General features: G+C 33.1%; 1 protein-coding gene across 2 annotated transcripts; it reads right to left on the bottom strand.

The window, feature by feature from the left end:
- Positions 1-2,873: 2,873 nt before the first annotated feature.
- Positions 2,874-7,619, bottom strand: LOC107924573 (transcription factor UNE12). 2 transcript variants are annotated; one of them, XM_016855086.2, is made up of 7 exons: positions 6,931-7,619; positions 5,606-5,725; positions 4,988-5,053; positions 4,314-4,379; positions 3,761-3,838; positions 3,389-3,656; positions 2,874-3,185 (listed from the first exon to the last, which is right to left on the bottom strand). In XM_016855086.2, exons 1-6 carry the CDS (start codon positions 7,279-7,281, stop codon positions 3,423-3,425), a joined length of 915 nt encoding a protein of 304 aa, XP_016710575.1. In that variant the 5' UTR covers positions 7,282-7,619; the 3' UTR covers positions 2,874-3,185; positions 3,389-3,422. The 2 variants fall into 2 exon arrangements, with proteins under 2 accessions (XP_016710575.1, XP_016710576.1); XM_016855087.2 differs by having other exon boundaries at positions 3,389-3,653; positions 6,931-7,616.
- Between the last annotated feature and the right edge of the window lie 7,619 nt (positions 7,620-15,238).

The following is a 15,238-nucleotide window of genomic DNA, read 5'->3' as shown; positions in this document are numbered from 1 at the left end:
AATATTTTAAGCAATAAGGTATAGTATAATAGTAACTCATTTCGTCCATTAATCATGTATTTGTTAATTCTTATGACTAGGGAAAAAAACTGATATTTTTACCAAGTTTTCCGAAAATAAGAAACATGGACAATAGTGGCTATGCTATGGCAGCTTAGTATGATTCAATGCTGTGTGCATGTCTAGGGAAGTCGGGAGAAGGCAGGAAATGCAAGAAAAGTAACTAATAATGGAACAAGACATTGACATGAGATGACAAGAGAAAAGAGGAGGTACCCTTTTGCCACATCACATATTCCACATGACTTGTAAAACCTAAAATAGTGCCCATCAAATATGAATATAAAAGAATTCAATTACCCCATTTCCATCAACCAAATTCACTTGGTTCCATTCTTTTCACATGGCCTGTTTTCAGTTTTTACACGTAATAATTAAAACTAATTTTGATCCCTTCTAAGACTAAGGCTAAGGCTGCCCGTAAATGGATACAAGTACAACCGTAGTTTGCTTTTAATTTTATATTTGTTTCAAATTCATTTAATAAATATTTAGAATTATTTTATTTATAGTATATTTAAAAACAATAAATATGTTAATTTATATCTAGTATGTTTATTACTCAAGATTGGTTCATTTATTCATCCGACCCAACATTGTTGGATCAATTATAAAGTCGCTCATCTCAGCAGTTAGTTACACTCCACGCTTGTCGTTTTTAATACCATAGGCTGTGTTTTTCTACCCTTTTGTCCTCTACACTTGGGACATGTGAACTCAACACTGCCCTAGTCGTTTTCGTTATTGTCTCCTCCAAGTCACGAGTTTCTATTCACGTCTCTTTGAGGGAGATTCTGAAAATCCAAATGATTAGTTATTGAGGAATTACGTACTTGTTATTTGTAAAAAATATAACTCACTCTCCTTTTTTTTTAATAATTTTATATTAATAAGTATTTATTTTTTTATTTTTTATTTACAAATAATTATTACTTTTTTAAGAAAAAAAACATTATTTAAATAAATTTATATTATTTACATGTGTACTCGACTAGTAGTAAATAGGTTCTTCTTGAACAGTAACATTACTGGTACAGGAAGCAAGCCCAGGTCAAATATTAACTTAACCAACTGTCATGTAGGCTCAACCGAATCATCCTGCGGCCCAAAAAGATGTTAGTACTTCTCATCTGTTTATTTATCAGAAACTTTTAAAACTTCTTGCACATCGGGAAAAAATTTAACTTTTGGGTCTCCTTGGTCAGGAAAAAAAAAAGGTTAGAGAACAAAGAATAAGAGATGATTGTTTTTCATTTTAATGAATAAAATTAATCCTTCCAAATTAGAACCATAGAGGAAAAAAAAGACTTTTTAGTTCTCTTTTAATCTTAAAATTGATCAAATCAGTCCCTCCAAAAAGAACCATATCAATTTAATCATTGTCAATTAATTACAATGTTAATATTTTTCTTCAATAATACATTTTCTTTTGGTATCAAATTTAACCCTTAAAGTTTATACATTCTAACAATTTGGTCCAAATTTAACTTAATATTTACACATTCTGCCAACATTTATACATAATATGTAAATATCAAGGGCTAAATTTGTTATTATACTAATTAAAATTATGTACAATCAGCGAAAAATATTACTGCAGTAATTAATTGTCCTTAGTTGCTTGTTTTTGAGATTGCCAGATTAAATTACTCCAATTTTTTCGAGAGGGACCAATTTACTCAATATTAAAATTAAAAAAGACCCGAAATGTGATTTTACCAATAATTTATTAGTGTGACAAGTTTGCTGATTCTCCTCTGTTTTCAGCAGAGATGTTGGTAAATGCTCCTATGGTCATGGTTGCAGATTACTGCGGTCCAGTCAAATGGATCTGCTCCCCAAAATGAATATTGTTTTTTTAGTCTCTCTTTTCAACTTAATATATGGTAAAATTAACAGGTCAAATAGTTTTACTTTTAAAAAATATTAAAATCTTGATTTAATCTTTTTAAAAATTATTAAGATATAAACCAATATAAAATTAAAATTGTATTTCAGCTTATTCTCGCCCAAAAAATTCTAGATTCGCCACTACTAGGTAAATTCCCCTTTCAAGTTGCCCTATTCTCCAATTTAGCATGCTTAATTGATAGTAACTTACTGCCAATTTCTTCATTTCATTTTCGACAACTCGGAGATGTACGTTACTAATTCACGAGTTGTTGAGATAAGCAGAAAGCGAGTGCCAGCGGGTTAGCAGCTGAGTGGAAAAATCGTGTTTGAGTTGATCGGTATTTGGTTGCAATCGCATAGCAATGCCATTAACGCATGTTTTGTAGGAGTCAAATTTTGATGTGCCAACGCTGCCTAAAATAATGCAAAACCTTAGATGTTGCGACGCTTCCGTGGCCATGCATTTTTCTCGTTAAAATTTTCAAGCTGAACCGATCTTTTTTTCCCCCTTCAGCTGGCATTTCCATGCAATTTCAACTAGATGATTCAAGTTGCCTTGTACCAGAAGATGGGGAAGGAACTTGATAACATGAAAATGAACTAATGTCAGTGAAGATGTTATGAGTCAGGGTAGGTAACCGACCCGCTGTTGGAAGGAAACACAAATATCTAAAAATAGAGATCCTAATTTAGGCGGCCAAAACAACCCACCCATCAGCTCTTTTTTCCTTCCTTAGGTCCAATGATTTAACATAGAATCCAACAATGACCCACACGATTTGTTTTTCAGAAAGATAAAGCAAGTCAAATTACGTTACCCACGCTTCCTTTATCACAAAGTAACCACTACAAATTCAAGCATCAAGTGGACGGCTCCCCGCATGCAATGTAAAAGCAATGCACTAGGGTTTTCTGAAACGTGAATCAATCCATCTATTTTATTCATTAATTAATAGGAGTTAACCCAATCAACATTTTATAAAATCAGCCAACCATTATCCCTTCTTCTACTTTAGTTGCTACATTCCCCCTTTCCTGTGAAATTACACTGTTACTTACACTAACACTATCAATATTGTAATATTTTATTGTTATAATATGTAAATATACTCATCTCATCCATCTCCTTTTGCAGGTCCCACATCCCACCAAACCCAAAAATCCATGCCCCACCACTACACAAGAAAAGTGCTTCCGTCTTTGTCCACAGTCTCCCCCACCATATGATACACCTACAAAAGAAAAACAAAAGCATATAAGGTGAGCTTTAAAAATTCTTTTCCCTTCAATTCCATCAAAACCCTGTTTTATGAGCATAGCCCAAATAATAAAAAATAATAAAGCAAAGAGTTATGGCATCTGACTTTGATAGCGCCCCCTGAAACTTACTTTCCCATGGGGGACCGAGGAATAAGATCAACTATGGGATGCGTACCGTTTTCTTTTCCTCTTTTCCTCATGTGAGGTGTTTATGAAGGAGGATTTGTTTCCGGCTTAACAACAGAGGAGGTATCCGGAGATTGCGTGTGGTAAATTGCGGTGGCCAGTGAAATTGGCATGACGCAAAGAGCCTTTGATTGAAGGAATTGCATGGCAGCTCCGACATCTTCTTCCATCAGCTTAGCTACTTGTCTCTCTGTGCCATCATTTGACCATTTCTCCCAGGCTGGTTGGCTTCTTCCTCCCTCACCACTTTCATCCTGCTGATGCAAAGAGGAATGCTCAATTGCCTTAACTGAAATGTATACCAAATGCAGATAACAATATCCTAAGTGACACATGCATGAATCATTACTATATTTATTACCTCAACTGACGATAGTGGGAGGTCCGTTACAAGTGGTGCCACTGCACCAGCTGCGCCCAACCTACTCATGCTCAAGACCTGTTAAATAAATAATCACATTAGCTCATTCCTCTTTATTTCCTTCAAATGATTACAATTTACCAGCTCGTAAGAAAACATTATAGACCCTAAAACACTAAATGGGAGAACCCCTCTACCAGAAATGATTTTATGTCATCATCACCCTTTGAACTAGTAAAATTTCTGATATAATAGCATGAACCAACTTTTTACTGTAATTCATATTCCAAAGCCATAAAGAAGTTAAGTTGAACCACAGATGCAAATCAACATTTACAAGTGTATGTTATTTTAGCAGTATTTCAGTAAAAAAGAAAGAATAAACAGATGCAAATCAACGTATATTGAGAATAACTTCTAAAATTAGAATGCACATTCATGCAATAAGAACCACAGACTGATCCCATAAAAACAAGCAGCTCTATTATATGCAGTAAAGCAAAATTCAGAATAAGAAGTATGAAATCAAACAGGTAAACAGAGTTATAGATACCTTAACTTGGAGCCTCAGGAACTTCACATAATCTACAATTTCATCAAGCATGGCCGCTCTATCAGTCTACAAAAAGAAACATATGTCACTACTAATAGCAGTAAGATGCGTTGTGCATAGTTAAACTTTCTCATGGTTTACCTCCCAAGACACACAAATCTACCATAAGGTCACCCATGTCTCAAAGTGATCCCTATAACAATAATCAACTTAGCTAGGTTATACAACAGTAGTTGACGGTAAAGTTATTTAGTTACTAGCTCTGGAATTAGGACATCAATCCATTCAACATCTGTAGACACTGACTTTAACAAACAATAGAGGTAGCTTTAAATGAGTGGGCAAACCCTCAAAAAGTAATAAAGTTTAAAAAGTTTAAAAGCTTTAACGTCACAAGTTTAGTTAAAACTATTGCACAGTTATATGACAAGATGAAGCACATAAGATTGTGACAGACAGCATCAATAGATTACAGTTCTCTACTGTGCAAGCTCCTTATAATATAAATTTAAAAATAAACCAGTTAATCTTAAAAACATTTTTCTTGCCAACCTAGTTAACAGCACTACCTTCATTTGATGATAAGAATTCCAATATAAGAAAAAAGTAATCAGAGAATATTGCCTAAAAACAAACTGGAAATACACATCATTTCTCAAGTAAAAGGAACTGACCTTGTTAACACTAGGAACAAGTTCCTGCAATGCCCGGATTCTTTCGGCAATTCTCTCCCTGCGCAACTGTACCAAAGGAGAAAGTAGAAAAGTTCAATATGTTTAGTCATAGATGCAGCATTTGTTGAGCAGGTTGACTTTTGCAGTTTCACAACACGAGTGGCAATGAACTGCAACTTCACCAACTGCTAGCACAAAACCTGATTTATATAAGGGATTTTATATATCTTCCTTATTTCTCTATAGTCTATAGGACTTTTCTCCGATAGAAATTATCAGTAATCTTTTTCTTTCCATTGCCGAAATACACATACTCAAAGAAAAATGCTCTTAAAATATAATTCTTTTCGGTGAGATTACTTCTACATTGCATATCAACCAAACAACAGAAATAGTATTTAAAAATACAAATTCATTTAAACACCTTATCTGACCAAATAACTCACTATTAAAACACACAATATAGCAATTGTTGCTTTTGAATATTTTCTCAGATAAGGAACTAACTTAGTCATGTCTTTTGTTTCAAGGACAGAAACATTCAGCTGAATTACCGCCCTGTAATATATTATGTCAGTCCCATGTTTACTGTGATTATTTATAAACACTCAAGCTTACCCGCTCAGCAATGCTATGTGGATCTGTGGCCTGTCCTCGTCTAGCCCTCACCCTCGGACGCATTGGTGGTGGATGTGGTCCAGCAGCAACAGTAGCTGGCACTGGTTGTCCATGGAAAACCTGGAAAGTTATACAAGTCGTATCACCAATTATAGAATTTATAGAAGCAGGTACAACTAACATCAACACCATCTCTCCTCTCGTCAAGGTAAGAAAAAAAAAAGGGTAAATGAAGAAATATCATTAAAGCAGATAATCGATTGAGGAGACAACAATCTTATTGTTATTTAAAAATAAATATCTGGATTCTAAGCATGCAGCTGTGGAAAAATGAACAAAAATCTTGACGGATAGCTCCCGATGATAAAATGTCTTGACCGTGACTAATACTTTCAATCTATTTTAATAAGAAAAAGGAATCTCGGATCCCTCTTTCTTCTGTAATAATTTTAACTTCTCCACACTTTCCAACATAACAAGACTGTTCCGAAATTTGACAACTTCCACAGGTAACTAAACTCTTATTAGATGTTGACATATTTTGGCAACTAGGGACATGAAACCTACCAAAGGAAAATATTCCAAATTCAATTGAAAAAGTATAATTTTAATACAAATTAAGGAAGCAACGACAGTCTACCAGTCACTTATACGGCCTTTGGTGCAACACAAAGGAGAGATATTACAAAATTTTCTGTCCCTAGCTTGAAAGTTTCAAGTTTCAACCATGTGTTCTCTACTCCTAGAAAAGTAAAACTTCCTTTTTACTCTTGTTTATTTGCTTGTGCAGGTTTGCCGCTAACCAGCAGTTGATTCAGACTCATGCTTGATTGAATAATTGAATAATGATCAACTGCCAATTAGATTATGTCTCTTAAAAAGTCCTAGAAGAACCTTCATGTATCCTTTCCTTTGTCAATTACCGAAACATGGCATCTCACAACAGTAACTCCCAACCCACCCTGCTCCAAATATTTGTCATTCTTTCTCGTCTTCTCTGCTATTAGACACAAACACACATGACATAACAACATGATAATAATAAAATCAAACAGACAAATTCGCTGTCACCCACAGTCGACAATAAAAAGAAAAAATAATAATGTAACAAGGACAATAAAACATGCTTTAGTTAGTGGGAAAAAGAGAAATAAAGAAATTTATCAAATATTAGCTTAGCTCCTTACTTAAGTTTCTAAAACGAAATTACTATTTAAAATCAGTATTTTTATCCTTTTAGGGAACCAAACAAACACAATGACACAAGGGCAAATTATTAAATGAAAAATACAAAGAATTCATAGATTACTATTTTTTTTTCTTACGTTTTTAACAGAAAAAGCTCTGCCATCAACAACCTCGTCGCGGAAGCGCTTGCTGCTACCGGATGCTTCCTCGGGCTTCAAAAACCCACCTTTTCCTTGCTCCAAGCTCAATCCCAATGGAAAAACCTGTCCGTGAAACGCACCGCCTCCACCGCCGCCTATTGCGCCGATGTGTCCGGTGCCACCGCCGGAGCTAAGCTGCAGAAGCATTGGCGCTCCAGCCGTCGTGGCGTTTCCAGACAATCTACCGTCGGGCCCCGCTAAGCCAGTCTCAGTAGGCGCGAAGTGGGGGAGTCCGAGGATTTGCTCGAGGAAATCATCAGCGGGGGACTCGTTGGGGTTATTAGCCATGGATTGAAGTGAGTCGAAGTGGCGAGTTAAGGCTACCAAAGAGCATCTACATGCAAAAAGGAAATGGCTAAAGAGAATCGAACCAAACAAAAAAAGATAAACTTTTCTTTTAGGGAAAAAAAAGAAGAAGTCTTTTTCTTTTCCTTTCGTTTAATCTTTCTCTGTCCCTGAGGAGACTAAGAAAGGGAAAGTTCAGAGTTTTAGCTTAGCTTGAACTTTCCTTTTTCTGAAAGAGAAACGGAAAGTGGGAGAGAGAAAAACAGAGGAATGAAAAAGAGTGTTGGGTTTTTTGTTCTAGCATTTCGTAATCATGCACCCGCCCTCACATGATATTATTTTCAATAAAATCTAAAATATTCATCTTTATTTTAATGAGGTGCCATATCATCATTTGACTTATCATTGTGACAAATGTGATGCTTTTTTTTTTTTTGTAAAAAAGGGAAAAAAGAAAAGTTAAAGTAAAAATTTACGCTGATTAACAAAATGGGGTTGCCAATAAGTCCCAAGCTTGACAAGGTTTTATGGATTTATTTAGTCTAACTTTGTATTTTTTTGGGGGGTAATTATGACAATAGCAATAGTAAGATATAATTGTAAATGTAATACCCCTACCCGTATTCATTGTCGAAATAGGGTACGAGATATTACTAGAGTTTACAAATTAATTTTTTTTCAATATAACCCATTTTATAAATATTTAATCTTCCCTGAAATTTTAAATCAAAAATAATCCACATCAACCAATTCAATTCAACATATTCTCAATATAGGTTAACGCATATATATTCACGCATATTTATAAGATAACATCATCGCATACCAAAACCAAGATTTGTTAGCCATACAATTGGCTGACCTTACATTCATTTCGCAGAATCATTTACTTTATTAGCTTATACATGCCATTAATTTCTAAAATAAAGTTTTTTTATATACCGAATCCTGAGGTTGATAGTGTGATGTGTCTTCGACCAAATCCGACCTTCGAGCTCTTAACACTACAAAACAGGAGAAAAGGAAATAGGGTAAGCACTTTGTGCTTAGTAAGCTCATGTAACAAGAATTATACTTACCTAATATTTTCAATACAATACAATAAGCATTCATATATCCATTCAATGCATTATTACCCTAACATGCACAAACTCAACATTCAAGTTAGTACAATAATTTCCATGTACCAATAATATATGCTATGATTGATGAGCTCATCAATACCATGATTTCCATTTCCTTATATTTTTTTTCATATTTATCCCGTTGAATTTCTTGGAATTTTCGATGGATTTTCAGAGGTACACTTTTAGTGTACATTTTCGGGTCCGTCAATTCATATTCATGTATGCACATTTCATTTCAGAGAGCACACTCCCGCGAACCTCATCCTTACAGTGGGATTACCAGTCCAGGCTAAATCCCCTGTAACATAAACTCATAGAGTATTGTCGGGATTACCAGTCCAGGCTAAATCCCCTGCAACGACAATTACTCTAATGAGCGTGGATCTAAATTACCAGTCCAGGCTAAATTCAGACCCTAATTCGGATTACCCGTCCGGGCTAAATCCATTTTCCACATATTCTTCGGGAGAGTTATATCAGGATAGGATCACCCGTCCGGGCTAGATCCTTTTTACAGTCAATTTCTTTTCAGAGATCCATCGAAATTTCTTTTCATTCAACCGAGATTTCTTCCCATTTTTTATCAAATATATCAATGTTTCATAAATTTTCATACAATGAACTTTCAAATCATATTCACATCAATAACATACATTTCAAGCATTTAAGAATATAATTCAAGTTACATGAACTTACCTTGATACTTGTTTGTGTACAAAAATCTACTAATCCTGAACTTTTTCCTTTTCTCGATCTAGCTTCGTATTTGAATCTTCTGGATCTAAATAAATAAATTTAATTATCAATTTAATACATTTCATGTTCATGTGCAATAATTTCTATAATTTCATTATTATTATTTATAGTTTATTCAAAGCTGTCTATTTGAGTCATAGTCACTAAATCATTTATAACTTGAGCTACGGAACTCCAAACTAAGATCCGTTAATTTTCCATGAAATTAGACTCATATATCTTCTTACCATAGAATTTACAGAATTTTTGGTTTAGCCAATAAGTACAGTTTATTTTTTTAAAATCACCCCTATTCTGCTGTCTGACAGTTCTGATCCTTCTTCACTAAAAATTAATTATCTCTTCATACAGAACTCAGATAATGTTCCCGTTTATTTTTCTTGAAAATAGACTCATTCAGGATTCTATACATATAAATTTAAGTCCCTAATTATTTTTATTAAATTTTTTATGAATTTTCAAAGTCAGAATAGGGGAACTCGAATTCATTCTGACCTTGTCTCACAAAATTCATTATATCTCATGATTTACAGATCCATTGCTTACACCGTTTCTCTATGAGAAACTAGACTCAATAAGATTTAATTTCATATTTTTTCATCTTCTAATTCGATTCCTAAAATTTATGGTGATTTTTCAAAGTTAGTCTACTGCTGCTGTCTAATATTGTTTTAGTGCAAGCTGTTTATTACCATTTTTCCCTTAAGCTTTTAATAAATAACAATTTCGTCCCTACTCAATTAGCTTCTCAACTAAGCTGATTTTTTTTCAATTAACACTTTATTCTATCACCTTAAACTAGTTTACAACCTTTAGGAATCAAAATTTCAGCAATAGACTTTAATTCCAAACATTTTCACAATTAGGTCTTAAAAATCAATTTCTATTGAAATTACCTAATAAAATCATCTCATAAACAAATTAAAACTTTAATTTCATTCTATTTCATCATAAACTTACAGCACTCAACCATGGTGACTTTCAATTTCATCCATGAAATCAAAAACTAATGAATTTAATAGTAGGACCTAGTTGTAAAAGTCTTAGAAATACAAAAATTACAAGAAAAAGGCAAGGATTAACTCACTTGGTGCAAAAATTATGGAATACCAGCTTAGAGAACCCTCCTATGGCATTTTTAGCTGCTGGAATTGAAGAGAAATGAAGAGAAATCTAGATATTTCCTATTTAGTCCTAGCTTTGTTTAGTTAATTTTGCAATATTCCAATTTTGCCCTTAATTTATCAATTTTCCTACTGATTTCATGCCTTTTCCGTCCAGCCCAAATTAATTTTGGGTCTAATTTCCTTTTAAATCCTCTCTCATTGGACACTTAAGCTATTTAATCATCCCATCTACTTTTATACCTTTTACAATTTAGTCCTTTTCATTTAATTAACTATCCAAACATTAAAATTTCCTAACGAAATTTTAATACCACATTACTAACATTTCATAAATATTTATAAAATTATTTTCGACTCGGTCTTACGAGATAGAGGTCCCGATACCTTATTTTACCCAATTTCTTCAATAATTTCTTCAATAATTTCTTTTTCTAACTAACCACTAAATCGGTAAAATTTTTCTATCAATATTTTCATACGATTTTCCTATCATATCAATTTTCATGCAAAAATATTGAAATAAATTTCTCTTTAAATCGAATTTGTGGTTACGAAACCATTATTCCGATAACCTTGAATTTAGGCCATTACAATAAACCTATTGGCTAGTTAGTTAGGTATACTATGTGGATATGTCCAGTTTATTTGGGTTTTCATGGTGGCCACTCGACAAGCAAAACGTAAGAGTTGAAAAGAAAGCGAATGCCTGTAAGGTATACTAGAGAACGTTGTTCCTTGATGTAGGATTTAGATTTCATGCCGTATGGGTTCAATTTTCTAGTGGACCGTCACTTGTCCACAAAGCAGTTTCTCACATTTTCGTTGCGGACAAAATAAATGAAAGCTCCTGACTCTGTCGCTTTGGATTTTCAACATAATTGATTTGGCTAGGAGGAGTTGGCTGTGGAGTTTGGGTTGCCCTGCATAGAATGTAGCCATACACAAAGGCGAAGGGTTTACTCTTATTATTGCAAAAGCGCCTCTGGAACGTAGATGATTCGTAGTTGTAGGTGAACGCAAGGATGCCAGAGATAGTCGGGGGAGGGTGATCGTTGTTGTAGATCCGTAATATGCGAGGTAGATCCTAGGGATATTGATTAAATCCTTTACCGATGGCAGTGTCGATTGAATTGGGAGGGTGGTTGAAGTAGGATCATGTATTGTTGATGGCAAAAACTTACGCAGGCAAGGACTGTCATGGGGTTTGGTTGCTGATTATCATGGTATACTTGGTTTTTGTGTTTCCAAATTTGCCACAGGATGAGTATCCAAGCATTATACATAGATTGTTGACTGAGTCCTGATGCTTGGTATTGCTTGACCCAGTGATTGATCCACTCCTTCATATCAAAGAAGCCGAGTTGGTCCATTCAAATAGAACATGAAGAACCAAACCATATAGCTTTGGCGAAAGGGCAGGTGCGAAAGAGGTGATCTACAGTTTCTTTGCCCTGATTACAGAGCAATCATTGCATATGTACAATAATATGCCAAAGATAAAGGTGGAAACGAAATGGAAGATAGTCATGGCAAGGTTTCCCAAGGAAAATAAGTAGTTTTGCGGGTAGTCGTATTTTCCAAAGGGTTTTCCAATTAACATTATGAGAGCTTGTCGAAGTGTCCACTTGATACTGGTTGGAAAGGAGTTTATAGGCTTCACTTTATTAATAATTTCCACACATAACGATATTGTCCAGTGGTTAAAGCAAACCCTCGAGATAAGATTTCATGCTCCTATGTTTCCCCCATTTGATCACGGATGTGTTGTTGATTCCATTAATGTGTGTTCGGAAACAAATGTGGTAGTAGAGTCTATAGGAGTTGGGATTAAAGCGCTGGTCCATTGTTATGAATGGATACTTTGTCTCCTTTCCAAATTTGAATATCGAGAGCCCAGAGGCATATGTCCCGTCCTTTGAGTATGCTTTTCCTTGTCCAAGAGTCAGTGGATTGCGGCTGCACAGAAAGGAAATCATGATTTGTGAAATATTTCTTAAGTAGAATGAATTGAGCTAAAGAGTGGGAAATAGTGAGGATCCGCCACACCTGTTTATAAAGAAGCACGTCATTTGCGAGTTCAATTTTATGTATCTCGAGCCTCTCTTGGGATTTGTGTGTATAGAATATATCCTACTGAAAAATATAGACATCACATATAAAATAAAGAGGTAATTACATGTTATTATTTACTATCATAATAGGTTAGCCCAAATTAAAAGAAGTGTAATTTGGTTAATGTTTATTGGGTTTAATTATTAAATAAAATATGGGTCAAATATGTGTAGATACTCTCGTAACTAATTTTTAATGAATGATGGGCAAATTAGAAATTATTAGGTTTATGGTCCCCAAATTACAAATAAGATAACTTTTCTAATATCTAATCCTTAGAAAATAGAGAACAATTTTTATCTGAATTTCAAGTAATCGATGGATTCAAGTACGCTTTCATATCTAGTTTTTATTCATGATTTATTCTTGATGATTTTACATAATAGATCTTGTTTTATTAAGTTTTGTATCAAGGTTTTAACGATTCTAACAAGTGGCATCCAAGCCTTGTCATATCGAATTATTGAGAATTGATTAAGTTTTTTTCTTTTTTGAATGATTAATTCATGAAATTTCATAGGTTTAATATTTCAGATATATATATTGGTCTTTGAAGGTTTATATTAATTTTTTTTGTATAATATTACTTAACCGAATGACTAAATTTAATACAAAAATTTAGTTTGAAATTCATTGTTGCGTTTCAATTTTTATTTGCAAATCCTGTGTTTGAATTTCTATTTTAAAATCCTAAATGGCATTTAGTTAAAAAAAATTGACAGTATTGATTCATATATATATATATGTGTGTGTTTTGTTTATATATAAATATATTATATATAAATATGTAATATATGCATGTTTTGATTGATTCAAGGTATGTGATGCATGTTATTTTGGAAAATTATATATATATATGATTATCTTTTGATTTGATTGAAAGTTGAGATTAAGATAAATATTTTGAAACAAATAAATTCATATTTTGGCTTTAAGTGTTTAATATTTAAAATATTAAAATGATTATATATTTTTGGGATTCATACGTTTATTAATCGACCCAAAGGGAAGTTAATATTTGGCAAAATTTCAACAACATTTGTGACGATAAATGTGTGACAATGATAAGGTATTTTATGTGAGTAATAAGTTAGTCCAAAGATTGATTTATTGTTTGATATAATTTATTGTCAATGTTAGATTGCTACAACAAGTGTATCGTTTACTTTTAATATTATTATTCAAAGACTTGATATTAATGTTGTGTTTAGTATCTTGAGATGGGATTAACCATTATCGTGAATATATTGTTTACTTATGAATATTGACGTGAGCTTGTTTTTATTTATTTTTGTTTTATATTCAACTAGTTCATCTTCTGCTACCACAATATCTACTAATATAAATTCTATACCCATGCTTAATGAGACTAATTTTAAGGAATGAAAAAGGCACTTACTTATAGTGCTTGGCTGTATGGATATAGACATTATACTAAGGGAAAAACAACTCGCACCTCTCACCGCGGAAAGCATCCTTAATTTTAAAAGGGATTTTGAGAGGTGTGATTTTTCAAATCGCATGAGTCTAATGATCATAAAACATAGCATTCCAAAAGCCTTTAGGGGCATAAAATCTAGAAAGATTACTCAGGCCAAGGGTTTTCTTGACGAAATTGAGAAACTTTTTACTAAAAACGATAAGGTTATGATAACATCACTTCTGACTTCTTTGATATCTATTGTAACATCTCGAAATAGGGCCTAAATGGAATAGTGGTTGCGAAACCACAAATTTGAGATAGAAAAGTTTATTTCGATTAATTTTTATAATTTACCGAGTGATTAGATGCATGTGTTAGAGTATTGATAAGAAACTTTATAGATTTCATGTTTAATTTGCCTATTAGGGCTTATTTGCAGAAGTTGCTGTAACAGTCCGATTTAGGGCCTAAACGGAATGATGGTTTTAGAACCACGAATTCGAAGTCAAAAAATTTATTTCGATTAAGTTTTAAGGTTTATTTATTGATTAAAATATTTTGTAAAAATATCGTTAAGTAATTTTACTGATAAAGTGCTTAATTGGACTTTTAGGACAAAATTGTAAAAGTTGCAAAATATGTGTTCTAATTCATAAGTACTTGATTGAAATGGGGGTTTAAAGAGGATGTCCTTAAATGGTAATTAGACCATTATATTTCGTTTGGACAAAAATGGGCATGAATAGGACAAAATTTTAAAGAAAGGCCTTAAGGGCATTTTAGTCATTTGGTAACTAAAAGAAATAAAAAGGGAAAATAAAGCCAAAATTGACCGGTAATAATTTAAGCTAGGGTTCATATTTGGAAAAATACCCATAAGTGAAATGTGTTTATTTTGATGTTTTATGGTAGAATATGAAGGCTGAAATTATGTTAAACAACTTTTGCTAAGCGGTTTTAAGCAAAAATGAGTAAAACGGCTTAATCGGTAAAAGTTGTTATTGTTCATAACTATGTGTTAGAGTGAGAATTTGATGTTACCATAGAAGGTAAAAATGATCAGCATGTCATAAAACATAAGAATAAGGGATGAAGTTTAATTCTCGAGCCTAGGGGCAAAAGTATAAATATGCAAAAGTTTAGAGGCAAAATTGTAATTTTTCCAAAGTTTGAGTTAAGGACTTTTTTGAATATTAAATTAATTAAATAAGTAAAATATGATTTTTTAGATCCTAGAAAACGAGATTTGAATCTAGAATGGGAGAAAAATCGAAAATCGAGAAAGTTGGTAAAATAGTCGTTTTAGTATCGAGGTAAGTTCATATGTATAATAAGCATTAATTTATGCATGTTTCAATGTAAAATTGATATATTTACTATGATTTCCGAGGTGTTGAAAGTAAGTATAATTATGA

This window comes from Gossypium hirsutum, chromosome A11 (assembly GCF_007990345.1).
Source record: "Gossypium hirsutum isolate 1008001.06 chromosome A11, Gossypium_hirsutum_v2.1, whole genome shotgun sequence".
Taxonomy (NCBI): domain Eukaryota; kingdom Viridiplantae; phylum Streptophyta; class Magnoliopsida; order Malvales; family Malvaceae; genus Gossypium; species Gossypium hirsutum.
The sequence above is the reverse complement of the archived record's forward strand: the minus strand, read 5'-3'. Positions and strand labels throughout refer to the sequence as shown.